The sequence below is a fragment of the Macaca nemestrina genome, chromosome 20 (genome assembly GCF_043159975.1).
Source record: "Macaca nemestrina isolate mMacNem1 chromosome 20, mMacNem.hap1, whole genome shotgun sequence".
Classification (NCBI taxonomy): domain Eukaryota; kingdom Metazoa; phylum Chordata; class Mammalia; order Primates; family Cercopithecidae; genus Macaca; species Macaca nemestrina.
In genome coordinates, this window is record NC_092144.1 from 59,505,730 (window position 1) to 59,522,898 (window position 17,169).

Here is a 17,169-nt window from a genome sequence, read left to right on the forward strand (position 1 = left end):
AAACACACAGGAAGCAGCTTCTTCCTTGAACCTGAACCTGCCCATATGAGGATGACCCTGAGAAGACCAGCCCATCCCGGACAGAAGCCCACAAGTCCGTTCCGAGACCTGTTTTCGAGTTCGGGTCTTCCCTGTTCTCAGCTTGATGTAGCGGGCGATCAGTTCATTCCGACCTGAAGATTCAAAGACGGAATAGGGTTAGTTAGACTTTCAGCAGAACTTCCCCACGGCAGGGACACCAGGAAAGAAGAAAGCAGCAAGAGTCCCCAAAGGTCTGCGGCAACTGGGCTGCCGGTCCCCTCAGCTACATGGAAGCCAGACTGCTTGGGTTCAAATCTCAGCTCATCCGAACCAGCTCTGTGCAACTATAAGCAAATCATTTAACCCAGCTGTGCCTCAGTTTCCTCATCTGTGCAAATGGTGATGCTAGCTCCTACGTCTGAGTGCTCCAGAAACCTTGGTTACTGTCATTATTCATCAGTGGAGGCCAGGGCAAAAGACAGAAGTAGACTCACCATACATCTTGCCTTCATCGGACAAAATAATTTTCCGGCGGCCGCAGGGTGGATAGATGGCCAGGGCCTCCTGGAAGCTCTGCTCAATGTCTGGGCTCCACACCCCCTCTGCATCCGGGCCCCCGTCACCCCCAGCCCCCTCACTGCCGCCGGTACCCTCCTCACTGCCTTCCTCACTGCCCGTCCAGCCGCTGCCATCGTCCAGGGCGGCCCCAGCCCGGGGTTCCCCCATCTGGGCCTGGAGGAACACAGAACTCAGCAAGCTTCCCCCAAACCCCACCCTCAAGAGACCTGAAGCTGAGAGGGCTGGGACTCTGGACCACTGGGTCTGAGGGAGGAGGGGCCGGGGATCTGGACTCCTGGGTCTGAGGGAGGAGGAGCTGGGGCCTGGCCTCCTGGGACTGAGGGAGGAGGGGCCGGGGGCCTGGACTCCTGGGTCTGAGGGAGGAGGGGCTGGGGCCTGGACTCCTGAGTCTGAGGGAGGAGAAGGAGCTGGGTTTCTGGGAAAGCTGAGGATGGGAGTGTTCTCAGAGTTTCCAGAGGAACTCAATTATGATGAAGTCACAATGATTACCCCAGAGTGATTACCCCAGAGTAATGCCGAGGGCCATGAGGGCTAAAGGTTCGGGTATGAATTATGGGTTTTAAAGAAGACAGGAGGTTGGCCGGGCGCGGTGGCTCACGCCTGTAATCCCAGCACTTTGGAAGGCCGAGGCGGGCGGATCACAAGGTCAGGAGATCGAGACCGTGGTGAAACCCCGTCTCTACTAAAAATAGAAAAAATTAGCCGGGCGCAGTGGCGGGCGCCTGTAGTCCCAGCTACTCGGGAGGCTGAGGCAGGAGAATGGCGTGAACCCGGGAGGCGGAGCTTGCAGTGAGCCGAGATTTCGCCACTGCACTCCAGCCTGGGCGACAGAGCGAGACTCCGTCTCAAAAAAAAAAAAAAAAAAAAAAAAGAAGACAGGAGGCAAAAGCTAGTGGTGGGGAAGGAAGGTGTGGGTGAAACTTTCCCAGTCCCACCCCAAGAACAGGTGCTAGGATGTGAGCAGCAGCTGCCAGAAAAGAAGAGGGGCCAAATAAGACTGAGGGGAGGTCTAGAGAGACGGGAACAGAGACTCAGAGAGAGAAGGGGACAGAGACCCAGAGAGAGAGGGGGACAGAGACCAGAGAGAGAGGGGGACAGAGACCCAGTGGGGGGAGACAGAGACCCAGAGACAGAGGGGGACAGAGATCAGCGAGGGGGGGGACAGAGACCCAGAGAGAGAGGGGGACAGAGACCCAGTGAGGTGGGGGACAGAGACCAGCGGGGGGGGGACAGAGACTGAGAGAGAGAGGGGGACAGAGACTAGAGAGAGAGGGGGACAGAGACCCAGTGAGGTGGGGGACAGAGACCCAGTGGGGGGAGACAGAGACCAGAGGGAGGGGGGACAGAGACGGGGGGGGACAGAGACGGGGGGGGACAGAGACCCAGTGGGGGGAGACAGAGACCAGAGGGAGGGGGGACAGAGATGGGGGGGACAGAGACCCAGAGAGAGGGACAGAGACCCAGGGAGAGGGAGAGACAGAGACCAGAAAGAAGGGGACAGAGACCAGGGAGGGGGGGACAAGGACCAGAGAGAGGGGGCCAGGGACACAGAGAGAGGGAGACAGAGACCCAGAGAGAGAGGGACAGAGACCCAGAGAGAGGGCAACAGAGACCCAGAAAGAGGGAGACGGAGACCTAGAGAAGGTAGGGACAGAGACTCAGGGCAGCAGCTGAGGCCGAGACCAGGAGAGACACACAGAACCACAGGCTGGGGGACTGGGGCGCCCTGCCATCAGGAGAGCCAGAACAAAGGGCCCAGGCGTCCCCTCCCCCAGCTTCCCACAACCCCCATCAGGGGAGGGGCTTGCCGGCCAGGGCGACTCCCCTCCGGCACCGGGCCCCGCCCCTCCCCTCCCCCGTGCGCCGTGGGCTCTGATCCAACTCAAGTTCCCAGCGACTTTCCGGAGGCCGGGAACAGGGAAAACTTTTTCCAATACAGTCAGATCCCGCCTCCCCGGAGGCTCCATATCCTCCACAGCTTTCCCAGGACCCCATAGTCCAGGCCCCTATTCCCCTCCTCCCGCGGACCCTAGCAGACAAAGACCCCGGGCCAAGCCCAGCGGCGCTGCGGCGTTCAGGACCCCCGTAGGCCAAAATCCCAGCCCAGCCCTCCCCCATGTGGCCAGACAAAGGGACGGTGGAGCCGGGTAAGAAAGGTCCCCCTAATTTCCCGCCCCAGACCCTAAACTTCCAAAGAGGCAAGGCTTAAGATCCAGAAAGCCTCGTAACCTCACCTCGGCCACCCCAGAGGCCCTCCCTTCTCCGTAAGAAGGACCAAATGCCCCCCAGATTACACACGGGGTCCTTCTCACTCCAAAATGACACCGCCGCAGACACTCGCACGCCCCACACCCCGCCAGCGCCCTTGGCCCGCACCCGCTACTGCGCGCACGCCCAAACTCAGACCCAGCCGCAGGCACCCTAACTCCGCCAGAGTTCCCACTCCTCACTGAGGCTCGGTCACTGGCGCAAATTCGGGCCCCCGGGCAAAAGAAGACTGCGAACCATTCAGGGACGGTCCCGCAAAGGCACGCCTCACCTCCTAACCAGCAACTCCCCACCCCAACTCACACACCCCAAAGCAGGATCCCCGACTCCCGCCGGCGCCTTCCTACCTCCCGGCCTGGGGCTGGGGAGCCGCGGGCGGGCGGGGCGCTGCGAGGGAGAAAGTTGCCGGGAGCTTTGTTTGGGAAAAGTGGGAGGGACCGGAGGGGGGGGCGGGCCCGGCCAGCGGACAGCGGGAAGGGGGATCCGACGGTGACAGTTTGGGGGAGGATTTTTGCTTTGGGAGAGATTAGTCTATCTCGGGGCTGGTAGGAACTCAGGATTTGGATGCTTGGGAAAGGAGGGGGTTTGGGGGTTCGGACTCCAGGTCAGAGGGAAAAGGCTGATAGGAGCCAGGAACTCCTGGTCTGAGGGAGGAGAGGCTGGGTGCTGGGACTCCTGGATCTGAGAGAGGAGGGGGCTGGAGATATGGGCTCCTAGGTCTGAGAGGGGACGGGGCTGGGCACCTGGAATCCCGGCTACCCTCTAGTGTTTGTGTATTGGGGGTGTGGAAGTGATACGAATACAAAGAATCTTTACTGCTCTGCCCTAAGGGTTTTTTTTGTGTGTTGTTGTTGTTTTGAGGATTGGGGTCTGGGGATGAGTTTTGACTGATTCCTATGACAACATGGTTTCCTTGTGACCTCACCACAGTTAAGAGTTGAGGGTAGGACAACCGGGAGTTTACTGGAGGCCCACGTAGGTGCAGATTCCTCATCTACAGGCTCTAGCGGACTGGAGACGGCTGGCGGCTGTCCCAGGACGGGGAAGAGCGCTTTGGTGCCTGAGAGAAGATGACTTAGGTCTCGGTCCCTTAAGGGTGAAGGGCTGGGTGTTCAAAATTACGGGACTAGAGGGGGCTGGAGTCCGGACCTGAGGTCCTCATGGAAAAGGGAAGTCTGATTCCGGGTTCCTTGGCAGATGAAATATACGGCTGGATTTAGGGTTTCCGGAGAGAACGGGACTTTTTAGTGGAACCGGAGCGGGAAAACCAGAAGGGACACGGAGAAAAGGTTCCGAGACAGATACACAACTAGAGTGAGAACTAAAAGGGCTGCTCGTACTCAGGTGTCTCCAGTAAGAGGAGCCTAGTACTGGAACTCGGGGTGCTGAGGGCAAGATCTGGGACGCAGGGGAGGGGCCCAGCGCAGGGGCGTGGCTTTCAGCCAAGGGGCGTGGCCATCTGAGATAGGGCGGGACTCCGAAACGAGGGCCGCAGAGAACACCTCCAGGACTTGGTCTCCAGGACTGAGGTCAACTGACAGGGGCGTGGTCTGACGGCGTGGGCGTGGCCAGGGAATGAACTCACGGCTCTGGCTTAAGAGGTGTGGTGAACGAAGGATGGGGCGTGGCTCTGTCACCAAGGGCGTGGTCATGGGGCTCCTGGGTGAGGCCGGCAAGTTTGGAGCATAGTCAGACAATAGGGGCGTGGCTACGGCTCGCGTAGCGCAACCAACGCTCTGGACCAGACCTGGGCTCGAGACCATAACTGTTCGGGTTTAACAGTCCGTGGGCGGCCGGAATCCGGGAGTCCGGTGACCGGGCTGTGGTCTAGCATAAAGACGGAGCCCAGAAGAAGGGGCGGGGTATGGGAGAAGGTGAGGATTGAGATGTGGTCGTGAATGTGGGAGAAAGTGAGGAAAAGACCATTGGATGAGGCCGGGTGCTGTGGCTTACGCCTGTAATCCCAACACTTTGGGAGGCCCAGGTGGTCGGATCACTTAAGGAATTCGAGACCAGCCTGGGCAATGTGTCGAAACCCCGTCTCTACAAAAAATACAAAAATTAGCCGGGCGTGGTTGTGCGCGCCTGTGGTCCCAGCTACTTTGGGGGGCTGAGGTGGGAGAATCACCTGAGCCCGGGGAGGTCGAGGCTGCAGTGAGCCGTGATTGTGCCACTGTACTCCAGCCTGGACGACAGAGTCTCGGTCTCAAAAAAAAAAGTATATGAGACAGAACCCAGAAGAGCCGGACCTGGGAGAAGAGGGGGCCTGGCAGGATGGAGGGTGTGGGAATAGAAGAAAGAAGCAGTGGGGGAAATGAGCGCGGTGTGAGAGTTGCCTGAACTGGGGAGGAGGCCTGGGCAAGGTGCTGGAGAGGGGCGTCTTGGGTGGGGGCGTGGCCACTGCCCGGGTCTCTGACCCCGACCCTTGCCACAGCCTCCCCGTCTGCACCCACAATGCGGCATCGGCTGGTCCTGCTGCTGCTCCTCTCTGCCCTGGTGACCCCCTCCACTGCAGCCCCTATCCACGATGCTGATGCCCAAGAGAGCTCCTTGGGTCTTACAGGCCTCCAGAGCCTACTCCAAGGCTTCAGCCGACTTTTCCTGAAAGTAAGTGATAGCGGAGGGATGGGGAAAGAAGTACTGAGAAGAGGTTCAGGGACGCAGAGTGGGAGATGGTTCGGGGCCAGGCAGGGGGACAGGCAGGATGAGAGTCAAAGGGACAGAGAGAGAGGGCAACAGGGAGACCAAGAGATAGGAAGAGGGAAGGGGCTGGGCCCAGGCTATAATCGCAGCACTTTGGGAGGCTGAGGCAGAAGGATCATTTGAGCCCAGTAGTTGGAGACCAGTCTGGGCAACATAGTGAGACCCTCATCTGTACAAAAAAATATGAAAAATAGTTGCAGGTGCATGCGCCTGTAATCCCAGTTGCTTGGAAGGCTGAGGCAGAAGGATCCCTTGAGCCCAGGAGGTCGAGGCTGCAGTAAGCCATGATCGCACCACTGCACTCTAGCCTGGATGACATAACAGGGAGACCCTGTCTCTAAATAAATAAAGATATACGTGCATAAATAAGAGAGGAAAGGTAACAGGCAAAGAGAGAGGGAGATGGGACAGAGACAAGAGACTGGGGAAAGAGACAGGAGGAGAGGGGGATGGGGACAGAAGAGGAACAGGGATAGTAAGGCAATGGGACTGAGAATAGAGACAGAATTGATGGGAGATGGAGGCCGGAGGTTAGGCCCTAAGTATCAGAGGGCAGAAAGTAAAGGGGATGGGAGGGACTTGGGGCCAGGCCTCAGGAGCATCCTAGCAGGGCTGCAGAAGGGGCTGTACTGGGGAGATGTGAGGTCCAGCAGCTCACCAGTCCCTCCTCTGGCCCCAGGGTAACCTGCTTCGGGGCATAGACAGTTTCTTCTCTGCCCCCATGGACTTCCGGGGCCTCCCTAGGAACTACCACAAAGAGGAGAACCAGGAGCACCAGCTGGGGAACAACACCCTCTCCAGCCACCTCCAGATCGACAAGGTGCCTATGCAGGGAAGCCCTTCCTGGTGTCCCTGTGGGATCCCTCCATCCCTTCATCCCTCGTGCTGCAGTATCTGTTGGGAGGGAAGGAGGGCAGAGGAGGAAAGCAGGTTTGCTCTCACTCTCTCATCGGATCCTCACAGATGACCGACAACAAGACAGGAGAGGTGCTGATCTCCGAGAATATGGTGGCATCCATCCAACCAGCAGAGGGGAGCTTCGAGGGTGACTTGAAGGTTAGGACATGCCCCGCCGTCAAAGTGTCAGGCCCAAACATTTTGTTTTTGTTTTTCTTTTTTAAAGCAGAGTCTCACTCTGTTGCCCAGGCTGGAGTGCAGTGGCATGATCTCAGCTCACTGCAACCTCTGCCTCCCGAGTTCAAGTAATTCTCCTGCCTCAAGCTCCCTAGTAGCTGGAATTACAGGCGCCCGCCACCATGCCTGGCTAATTTTTAGTATTTTTTTTAGTAGAAATAGGGTTTCTGCACATTGGTCAGGCTGGTCTCAAACTCCTGACCTCAAGTGATCTGCCCACCTTGGCCTTCCAAAGTGCTGGGATTATAGGCATGAGCCACCGTGCCTGGCGAGGCCCTAACATTTTCTGTAGTTTAGGAGGACAAGAAGAACTGACCCTCCTACTCCTCCGTGTGGAACTTCCTCCTTCTGAGCCTGTTTTGCCGTCTCTCAAGCTGGGCAATCCAACTGTCAGAAATGAGATTTTTCGACCTCAGAATACATCCCCAAGGGTTTGGTAGACCGTAGAGGGCTTTGTGAGTGTCAAAGTGGTTTTCTTTTTTTTTTTTTTTTTTTAAGTACATAATAGTCAAGTGTTTCTATGAGCACCAAAATGTCTTATAAACCAAGAAGGGTTTTTAATTCTAAGGGCTTGGAAAGCTTCACCCTCATACACCCCAAAGTGTGTTTTTGTCTCAAAGTAAGTGCTCTGCAAACTTCAGAGTATTTTTCAATCTATCCCAAAGTGGTTGGTAAACATCTCCGTTATAAACTCCAAAATGTTTTTTGTTGTTGTTTTGTTTTGTTTTTTGAGAATGGAGTCTTGCTGTGTCACCCATGCTGGAGTGCAGTGGCACAATCTCAGCTCACTGCAACCTCCACCTCCCAGATTAAAATGATCCTTCCACCTCAGCCTCCTGAATAGCTGGGACTACACGCACAGACCACCACACCCAGCTAATTTTTGTATTTTTAGTAGAGACGGGATTTCACCATGTTTCCCAGGCTGGTCTCAAACTCCTGAGCTCAGGCAATCCGCCCACCTCTGCCTCCCAAAGTGCTAGGATTACAGGCATGAGCCACCACACCCAGCCCAAAATGTGATTTTTTTTTTTTTTTTTTTTTTTTTTTTTTTTTTTTTTGAGATGGAGTTTCACCCTGTCACCCAGGCTACAGTGCAATGGCACAATCTCAGCTCACTGCAATCTCTGCCACTGAGGTTCAAGTGATTCTCCAGACTTAGCCTCCCAAGTAGCTGGGACTACAAGTACACACCACCACGTCTGGCTAATTTTTGTATTTTTAGTGTAGACGGGGTTTCACCATGTTGACCAGGCTGGTCTTGAACTCCTGACCTCAGGTGATCTTCCTGCCTTGGCCTCCCAAAGTTCTGTGATTATAGGCATGAGTCACTGCGCCTGGCCCAATATGTCATTTTTAATACTGAAGAGCTTTATGAATGCTAAATGCTTTGTGTATTTCGCCTTTGGTAAACTTTTCTTTTTTTCTTGAAGTCTCACTCTTGTTCCCCAGGCTGGAGTGCAATGGCGCGATCTTGGCTCACTACAACCTCCACCTCCCGGGTTCAAGCGATTCTCCTGCCTCAGCCTCCTGTATAGCTGGGATTACAGGCACCTGCCACCACGCCTAATTTTTCTATTTTTAGAGAGACAGGGTTTCATCACGTTGGCCAGGCTGGTCTCAAACTCCTGACCTCAGGTGATCCAACTGCGTCGGCCTCCCAAGGTGCGGGGATTACAAGTGTGAGCCACCATGCCCGGCCACCTTTGGTAAACTTCTACAAGTGATTGTAATCATGAAGTGCTTTGCAAAATCAGGATATTTTTAATCCTGAAAAGTTTTAAGAAACCCAAAGAGCTTGATAAATCCATATGATACCCATGTACACCCATGCAATATCTTCATTTTTAAAATGTTTATTTAAAATTTTATTTTAAAAATTTCAGGACAGGCGCAGTGGCTTACACCTGTAATCCCAGAACTTTGGGAGGCTGAGGCAGAAGGATGACTTGAGCCCAGGAGTTTGAGATCACCCTGGGCAATACAGCAAGTCCTCATCTCTACAAAAAAATTTAAAAAGTAGGCCAGGCACTCTGGCTCATGCCTGTAATCCCAGCACTTTGGGAAGCTGAGGCAGGCAGATTGCCTGAGCTCAGGAGTTCGAGAACAGCCTGGGCAACACAGTGAAACCTGTCTCTACTAAAATACGAAAAATTAGCCGGGCATGGTGGCCTGCACCTGTAGTCCCAGCTACTCTGAAGGCTGAAGCAGAAGAATTTCTTGAACCCGGGAGGCAGAGGTTGCAGTGAGCCAAGATCATGCCACGCACTCCAGCCTGGGGGACAGAGTAAGACTCTGTCTCCAAAAAAAAAAAAAAAAAAAATCAAAAAAGCAGCCAGGTGTGGTGGTGCGTGCTGTGGTTCCAGCTACCCAGGAGCCTGAGGTGGGAGGATTGCTTGAGACCAGGAGGTTGAGGCTAAAGTGGGCCCAGATCATGCCACTGCACTCTAGCCTGGGCAACAGAGTGAGACTCTGTCTCAATCAATCAATCAATCAATAAAATTTCAAGCCTACAGAAAAGTTTTTTTTTTTTTTTAACATATTTTATTATTTTGGAAATGAGTCACCCTGTGTCACCCAGGCTGGAATGTAGTGGTGCCATCTTGGCTCACAGCAACCTCTACTTTCCAGGTTGTGGAAAGTAAAAAGTTTCTCTGTAAAGTTTTTTTTTTTATTAAATAATAAATCATAAGTGTTAGAGATAAGTTTTTTTAAAACTAACTTTTTTTGGGCCGGGCGCGGTGGCTCAAGCCTGTAATCCCAGCACTTTGGGAGGCCGAGACGGGCGGATCACGAGGTCGGGAGATCGAGACCATCCTCGCTAACACGGTGAAACCCCGTCTCTACTAAAAAAATACAAAAAACTAGCCGGGCGACGTGGCGGGCGCCTGTAGTCCCAGCTACTCGGGAGGCTGAGGCAGGAGAATGGCGTGAACCCGGGAGGCGGAGCTTGCAGTGAGCTGAGATCCGGCCACTGCACTCTAGCCTGGGCGGCAGAGCGAGACTCTGTCTCAAAAAAAAAAAAAAAAAAAAAAAAAAAAAACTAACTTTTTTTAAGCCTCTTTGCTTTGTGTTAATAATGCTTTCTTAAACTGTATCTTATGTAGTTGTTAGATATAAGGAAATAAGTACATTCTGTGTCCTTGTACTTTTTTTTTTTTTTTTTGGGACGGAGTCTTGCTCTATCCCCAGGCTGGAGTGCAGTGGAGCCATCTCGGCTCACTGCAAGCTCCACCTCCCAGGTTTACACCATTCTGCCTCAGTCTCCCTAGTAGCTGGGACTACAGGCATCCGCCACCACGCCCGGCTAATTTTTTGTATTTTTAGTAGAGACAGGGTTTCACCTTGTTAGCCAGGATGGTCTCGATCTCCTGACCTCATGATCTGCCCGCCTCGGCCTCCCAGAGTGCTGGGATTACAGGTGTGAGCCACTGCGCCCGGCCTGTGTCCTTGTACTTTAACCAAGATATTTGGTCTCGACATGCTCAAGCATGTCCCGGCTCACAGCTTATGCCCCTTCCTCATTAGGAAATGTTATTACTTCTCTAAGTCTTTTCGCAAGCAACTTCCTCTTTTCCTTTGTTCTCCATTGCCTTTACTTATGAAGAAAGTTCTTTAAGTTGTTAGCTAATTGGGTTTAGCTTAGACTGTGAGATCCAGCTCCAACCAATGGAGACAGGACATAGCAGTAAGGACCCAACACATAAGGGACAAATATTCCTGCCTTTCTTTGTTCATTGTGCTCTTGCGGCAGGATTGCTGATGGGCAGCACCCTTTCTGCAGAAAGTAAAATTGCCTTGCTGAGAAAACTTTTTGTCTGAATGCTGATTTTTCCTTGCGACACCAAGAAATAAGCATTTTAATTCTGACACAGATTCAAGCAATTCTCCTGCCCCAACCTCCCAAGGAGCAAGGATAACAGGCATGCACTACAACATCTGGCTAATGTGTCTTTTGTTTGTTTGCTTTTTGTATTTTTAGTAGAGAAGAGGTTTTGCCATGTTGGCCGGGCTGGTCTTGAACTCCTGACCTTGGGTGATCCACCCACCTTGGCCTCCCAAAGTGCTGGGATTACAGGCAAGAGAATTTTTTTTTTATTGAGACAGAGTCTCGCTCTGTTGCCCAGGCTGGAGTGCAGTGGTGCGATCTCAGCTCACTGCAAGCTCTGCCTCCTGGGTTCACACCATTCTCCTGCCTCAGCCTCCCGAGTAGCTGGGACTACAGGCGCCCGCCACCTCGCCCGGCTAATTTTTTTGTATTTTTTTAGTAGAGACGGGGTTTCACCGTGTTAGCCAGGATGGTCTCGATCTCCTGACCTCGTGATCCACCCGTCTCGGCCTCCCAAAGTGCTGGGATTACAGGCTTGAGCCACCGCGCCCGGCCGACTTACCTTAGTTTCTAACAAATCCGTGGTACAGTAAGTTATATTAAGACACAGTATTTTTATGAGTTTTTTTTTAATTATTATACTTTAGGTTCTAGGGTGCATGTGCAGAACGTGCAGATTTGTTGCACAGGTGCATGTGCCATGGTGTTTTGCTGCACCCATCAGCCTGTCACCTGCATTGAGTGTTTCTCCTGATGCTATCCCTCCCCTGGCCCCCCACCCACAACAGGCCCTGGTGCATGATGTTCCCCTTTTTTTTTTTTTTTTTTTTTTTTTTTTTTTTTTTTTTTTTGAGACGGAGTCTCGCTCTGTCGCCCAGGCTGGAGTGCAGTGGCCGCATCTCAGCTCACTGCAAGCTCTGCCTCCCGGGTCTACGCCATTCTCCTGCCTCAGCCTCCCAAGTAGCTGGGACTACAGGCGCCCACCACCTCGCCCGGCTAGTTTTTTGTATTTTTTTAGTAGAGACGGGGTTTCACCGTGTTAGCCAGGATGGTCTCGATCTCCCAACCTCGTGATCCGCCCGTCTCGGCCTCCCAAAGTGCTGGGATTACAGGCTTGAGCCACCGCGCCCGGCCAGTGTTTGGTTTTCTACTCTTGTGTTGGTTTGTTGAGAATGATGGTTTCCAGTTTCATCCATGTCCCTGCAAAGGACATGAACTCATTCTTTTCTGTGGCCAAGTAGTATTCCATGGTATATATGTGCCACATTTTCTTTATCCAGTCTATCACTGATGGAGATTTAGGTTGGTTCCAAGTCTTTGCTATTGTGAATAGTGCTGCAATAAACATACATGTGCATGTGTCTTTAAAAAAAAAAAAAAAATGGCCGGGCGCGGTGGCTCAAGCCTGTAATCCCAGCACTTTGGGAGGCCGAGACGGGCGGATCATGAGGTCAGGAGATCGAGACCATCCTGGCTGACACTGTGAAACCCCGTCTCTACTAAAAACTACAAAAAACTAGCCGGGCGAGGTGGCGGGCGCCTGTAGTCCCAGCTACTCGGGAGGCTGAGGCAGGAGAATGGCGTGAACCCAGGAGGCGGAGCTTGCAGTGAGCTGAGATCCGGCCACTGCACTCCAGCCTGCGTGGCAGAGCGAGACTCCGTCTCAAAAAAAAAAAAAAAAAAAAAATACAATAAATATCCCTATAGTCTCTTTTCCATAAACCAAAATTTCTCAAGGTTGGCATCATTGGCACGTGAAGCTGGATAATCTTTGTTGTAGGAGCTGCCCTGTGCACTGTTGGATGTTTGGTAATATCCCTGGGCTCTATACCCACTAGAGAGAAGTTGCCTCCTGCTGGGCACGGTGGCTCACACCCGTAGTCCCAGCACTTTGGGAGGCAGAGACGGGGATCATGAGGTCAAGAGTTCAAGACCAGCTTGGCTAACACAGTGAAACCCCATCTCTACTAAAAATACAAAATATGGGGCCAGGCGAGGTGGCTCATACCTGTAATCCCAGCAGTTTGGGAGGTTGAGGCAGGCAGATCATGAGGTCAGGAGTTTGAGACCATCCTGGCTAACACAGTGAAATTCTGTCTCTACTAAAAATACAAAAGAAATTAGCCAGGCTTGGTGGCGGGCACCTGTAGTCCCAGCTACTCAGGAGGCTGAGGCAGGAGAATGGCGTGAACCTGGGAGGCAGAGCTTGCAGTGAGCCGAGATCGCGCTACTGCACTCCAGCCTGGGCGACAAAGCGAGACTCCATCTCAAAAAAAAAAAAAAAAAAAAAAAAAAAAAATACAAATATGGCCAGGAGCGGTGGCTCATGCCTATAATTCCAGCACTTTGGGAGGCCGAGGCGGGCAGATCACCTGAGGGCAGGAGTTTGAGACGAGCCTGACCAACATGGAGAAACCCTGTCTCTACTAAAAATACAAAATTAGCCAGGTATGGTGGCGCATGCCTGTAATCCCAGCTACTCGGAAGGATGAAGCAGGAGAATCATTTGAACCCAGGAGGTGGAGGTCACAGTGAGTGAAGATAGCACCATTGCACTCCAACCTGGGCAACAAGAGCAAAACTCTGTCTCAAAAAATAAGTAAATAAATAGGCTGGGTATGGTGGCTCACACCTGTAATCCTAGCACTTTGGCAGGCCAAGGCAGGTGGATCACCTGAGGTCAGGAAGTCGAGACCAGCCTGGCCAACATGGTGAAACCCTGTCTCTACAAAAATACAAAAAATTAGCAGGGCGTGGTAGCAGGCAACTCTAACCCCAGCTACTTGGCAGGCTGAGGTAGGAGAAATGCTTGAACCTGGGAGGCAGAGGTTGCAGTGAGAGGGGATTGTGCCATTGCACTCCAGCCTGGGCGACAAGAGTGAAACGCTGTCTCAAAAAAATAAAAAATACAAATACAAAAAGTTAGCTGGGCGTGGTGGCAGGCGCCTGTAATCCCAGCTACTCAAGAGGCTGAGGCAGAAGAATTGCTTGAACTGGGGAGGCAGAGGTTGCAGTAAGCCGAGATTGTACCATTACATTCCAGCCAGGTGACAGTGCAAGGCTCTGTCTCCAAAAAAAAAGAGAAGTAGCCTCCTCACCTGCACCGATTTTAACACCCAAAAATCTCTCCAAACTTCGGTTGAGAACCCCCGGCCTAGATTGTAGCTTCGTAACATTTTATCTATTTGTATTTTTTTTTTTATTTCTGAACCATATGACAGTAAACGGCTGACATCATGACACTTCACCCATAAATACTTCAGCAGACACTCCTGAGACTGATATATTCTCCCACAAGACCACACTACCATTTTGTTTCTTTATTTTATTTTATTTTTTTTTGAGACCAAGTCTCACTCTGTTACCCAGGCACAATCTCGGCTCACCACAACCTCCATCTCCTGGGGTCAAGCGATTCTCCTGCTTTAGCCTCCTGAGTACCTGGGATTAAAGGTGTGTGCTACCGCTCCTGGCTAATTTTTGTATTTTTAGTAGAGACGGGGTTTTGCCATGTTGGCCAGGCTGTTCTCAAACTCTCAACCTCAGATGATCCACCCATCTTGGCATCCCAAAGTGCTGGGATTACAGGCGTGAGCCAACGCACCTGGCCCACAGTACCATGTTCACACCGAAGAAAATGTGGCTATCAAACTGTTTTGGGTGTTTATTTGTTTGTTTGGAGGTGGAGTCTCACTCTGTCACCCAGACTGGAGTGCAGTGGTACAATCTCAGGTCACTGCAACCTCCACCTCCCAAATTCAAGAGATTCTCCCGCCTCAGCCTCCGAATAGTTGGGATTACAGGCACACACCACCAAACCTGGCTAATTTTTGTATTTTTAGTAGAGATGGGGTGTCACCATATTGCCCAGGCTGGTGTCAAACTCCTGACCTCAAGTGATCCACCCGCCTCAACCTCCCAAAGTGCTGTGATTACAGGCATAAGCCACCATGTCTGGCCTATCCAACTGTTACTGTGGTATTACTTTGCTAGGGTTACTGTAACAAAGTACCACAAACTGGGTGGTTCAAACAGAAATTGATGGTCTCACAATTCTGGAGGCTGGATATTCAAGATCAGGATGTCAGCAGGGCTGGTTCCTTCTGAGGCTGTGAGGGACAATCTGGTGCTTTGCTGGCCACCTTTGGTGTTCTTTGGTTATGAAAGCATCATCCTGATCTCTGCCTTTGTCTCCATCTTCTGTACTCCCTGTGTGCATTTGTGTCCGAATTTTCCCCTAGCATAACACCACCAGTCACAGGCCAGGCACAATGGCTCACACCTGTAATCCCAGCACTTTGGGAGGCTTGGCGGGCGGATTACCTGAGGTCAGGAGGTCGAGACCAACCTGACCAACATGGTGAAACCCTGTCTCTACTAAAAATGCAAAAATTAGCTGGCATGGTGGCATGCCCCTGTAATCCCAGCTATTCTGGAGGCTGTGGTGGGAGAATTGCTTGAACCCAGGAGGCGGAGGCTGCAGTGAGCTGAGATTGTGCCACTGCACTCCAGCCTGGGCTACAGAACGAGACTCCATCTCAAAAAAAAAAAAAGAAAAAAAGAACACCAGTCATGTTGGATTAGGGCCCAACCTAATGACCTCATCGTCACCAATTATATCTGCAATGACCCTAGTTCTAAATAAGGCCACATTCTAATGTATTAGAGGTTAGGATTTCAAAATATGAATCTGGGGAGGAAAGAATATAGTTTCTGGATCTTGCTCTGTTGCCCAGGCTGGAGTGCAATGGCACGATCTTGACTCACTACAGCCTTTGCCTCCCAGGTTCAAGTGATTCTCCTGCCTTAGCCTCCCGAGTAGCTGGGATTACAGGAGCGTGCCACCATACCCAGCTCATTTTCATATTTTTAGTAGAGATGGGATTTCGTCATGTTGGCCAGGATGGTCTCAAACTCCTGACCTCAAGTGATCTGCCCACCTCAGCCTCGCAAAGTACTGGGATTATAGGCATGAGCCACCAGCCACCGTGTCTGGCCAGAAGGAAACAATTTAACACCTAACAATCTCCTGCAGGGCTTCTCAGACCTCATCTTACTAAAAGGCAGACTGACTCAGCAGGTCTGGGTGGGGTGGGACCTATTAATTTGCATACCTCACAACAGCAGCCCACCCTTTGAATTGCAAGGACCGAATAGACACTCAGTCCATATTCAAACTTTCTCCCTCGACTCAAAGCTGTCCTTGAAAGCTTTTGATTCATGATCAATGAAGGATCACACATTGCATTTATGGTCATGAGTCTTCAGTAAACCCAAGAGCTTTTAGTCCCAAAGTGCTTTGTACATTTCAAACTGCTACCCTCTAAACCTCAGAGAGGATTTAATCCTAAAGTGCTCTATAATCCCAACAGGCATTATAATCCCTGAAGTGCTCTATTTCCTCCCTTTTGAAAGCCCTCAAACAAATTTTCCAATCCCAAAGCATTCTACAAACCTCAGATTATTTGTAATCCTTAAGTGTAAACCCAAGTGCTTTGTAAACCTCAAACAGGGCTTTTGAACCCACAAAGCATCCTGTCATCTGCAAAGTGGGCTGAATAGGTTAGTGGGGACTGACCATCCTGGGGTGCTATTTGGAGTATGAGAGAGTCTCCTTGTTCTTCCTCCCCAGGTACCCAGGATGGAGGAGAAGGAGGCCCTGGTACCCATCCAGAAGGCCATGGACAGCTTCCATGCAGAACTCCATCCCCGGGTGGCCTTCTGGATCATTAAGCTGCCACGGCGGAGGTCCCACCAGGATGCCCTGGAGGGCAGCCACTGGCTCAGTGAGAAGCGACACCGCCTGCAGGCCATCCGGGATGGACTCCGCAAGGGGACCCACGAGGATGTCCTAGAGGAGGGGACCGAGAGCTCCTCCCACTCCAGGCTGTCCCCCCGAAAGACCCACTTACTGTACATCCTCAGGCCCTCCCGGCAGGTGTAGGGGTGGGGACCGGGGAGCACCTGCCTGTACCCCCATCAGACCCCGCCCCAAGCACCATATGGAAATAAATTTCTTTCTTACACCTAACACCACCATCTCCTTTCGGCATTTATCCCCAAGCCCCTGCCAACTGGACCATGGCAAGGGCCCCCAGTCCCAGCTCTGAGCATGACAGCTGGCTGTGCTAGCTCTTGCCTAAGTCTACCAGGCTTGATTTTCTCATTCAGGCATTGTCTATGCTCTAGCTCCATCTGTCCACTCAGCACCCAACCCTGTCACCTCCAGCCCTGTATGCACTCCCAACTCTTAGCTTTTTTTTTTTTTTTTTTTTTTGGAAACAGGGTCTCACTCTGTTACCCAGGCTGGAGTGCAGTGGCGCAATCACAGCTCACTGCAGCCTCGACCTCCCAGGCTCAGGCGATCCTCCCACCTCAACCTCTCTCAGTAGCTGGGACCACAGGCATGCGCTACCACCCCCAGCTAATTGTTGTATTATTTAACATAGGGATCTCCCTATGTTGCTCAGGCTCATCTTGAACTCCTGGGCTCAAGTGATCCCTTCACCTCGGCCTCTCAAAGTGCTGGGATTACAGGCTTGAGCCACTGTGCCTGGCCCCCAACTCTTTCACTCCAGACCTGTCTGTTTACGTGGCCCCTGTACTGTTACTGCCATAACAAATGGGCACAAACT

The 17,169-nt window shown here is 52.1% G+C and overlaps 2 protein-coding genes across 12 annotated transcripts in view; one reads left to right on the plus strand and one right to left on the minus strand.

Annotated features, from left to right (window-relative positions):
* The window catches only part of LOC105497212 (TEA domain transcription factor 2), a 55,600-nt gene that overhangs the window by 29,758 nt on the left and 8,673 nt on the right, over positions 1 to 17,169 (minus strand). For 3 of the 7 annotated variants that reach the window (XR_011617774.1, XM_071087434.1, XM_071087435.1), the window contains exons 1-2: positions 516 to 753; positions 109 to 173 (exon numbers count right to left, since the gene is read on the minus strand). Coding sequence is in view for 5 of the 7 variants with exons in the window: in XM_071087434.1 (XP_070943535.1) it covers positions 109 to 173; positions 516 to 747 (297 nt within the window). In the remaining 2 variants the exon portion in view is untranslated. Of the gene's footprint in view, positions 1 to 108; positions 174 to 515; positions 754 to 2,834; positions 3,145 to 3,215; positions 3,261 to 17,169 lie in introns of those variants that run through there. The other 4 variants (XM_071087437.1, XM_071087436.1, XM_071087438.1 and 1 more) reach the window with 3 other exon arrangements.
* Positions 1,225 to 16,565, plus strand: LOC105497209 (dickkopf like acrosomal protein 1). 5 transcript variants are annotated; one of them, XM_071087445.1, is made up of 5 exons: positions 1,225 to 1,245; positions 5,303 to 5,475; positions 6,251 to 6,391; positions 6,535 to 6,627; positions 16,167 to 16,565. In XM_071087445.1, the coding sequence occupies exons 2-5, from the start codon at positions 5,323 to 5,325 to the stop codon at positions 16,476 to 16,478; spliced, it is 699 nt and encodes a 232-aa protein (XP_070943546.1). In that variant the 5' UTR covers positions 1,225 to 1,245; positions 5,303 to 5,322; the 3' UTR covers positions 16,479 to 16,565. The 5 variants fall into 5 exon arrangements, with proteins under 5 accessions (XP_070943546.1, XP_070943545.1, XP_011766443.2 ...); XM_071087444.1 differs by lacking the exon at positions 1,225 to 1,245 and adding an exon at positions 3,807 to 3,947; XM_011768141.3 differs by lacking the exon at positions 1,225 to 1,245 and adding an exon at positions 4,318 to 4,469.

Bases quoted from the DNA above. Each gene is read 5' to 3' on its own strand.
- LOC105497209 (XM_011768140.3), top strand. The intron at 5,476-6,250 runs GTAAGTGATAGC...CTCTGGCCCCAG, and splicing joins TCAGCCGACTTTTCCTGAAA to GGTAACCTGCTTCGGGGCAT. The intron at 6,628-16,166 runs GTTAGGACATGC...CTTCCTCCCCAG, and splicing joins GCTTCGAGGGTGACTTGAAG to GTACCCAGGATGGAGGAGAA.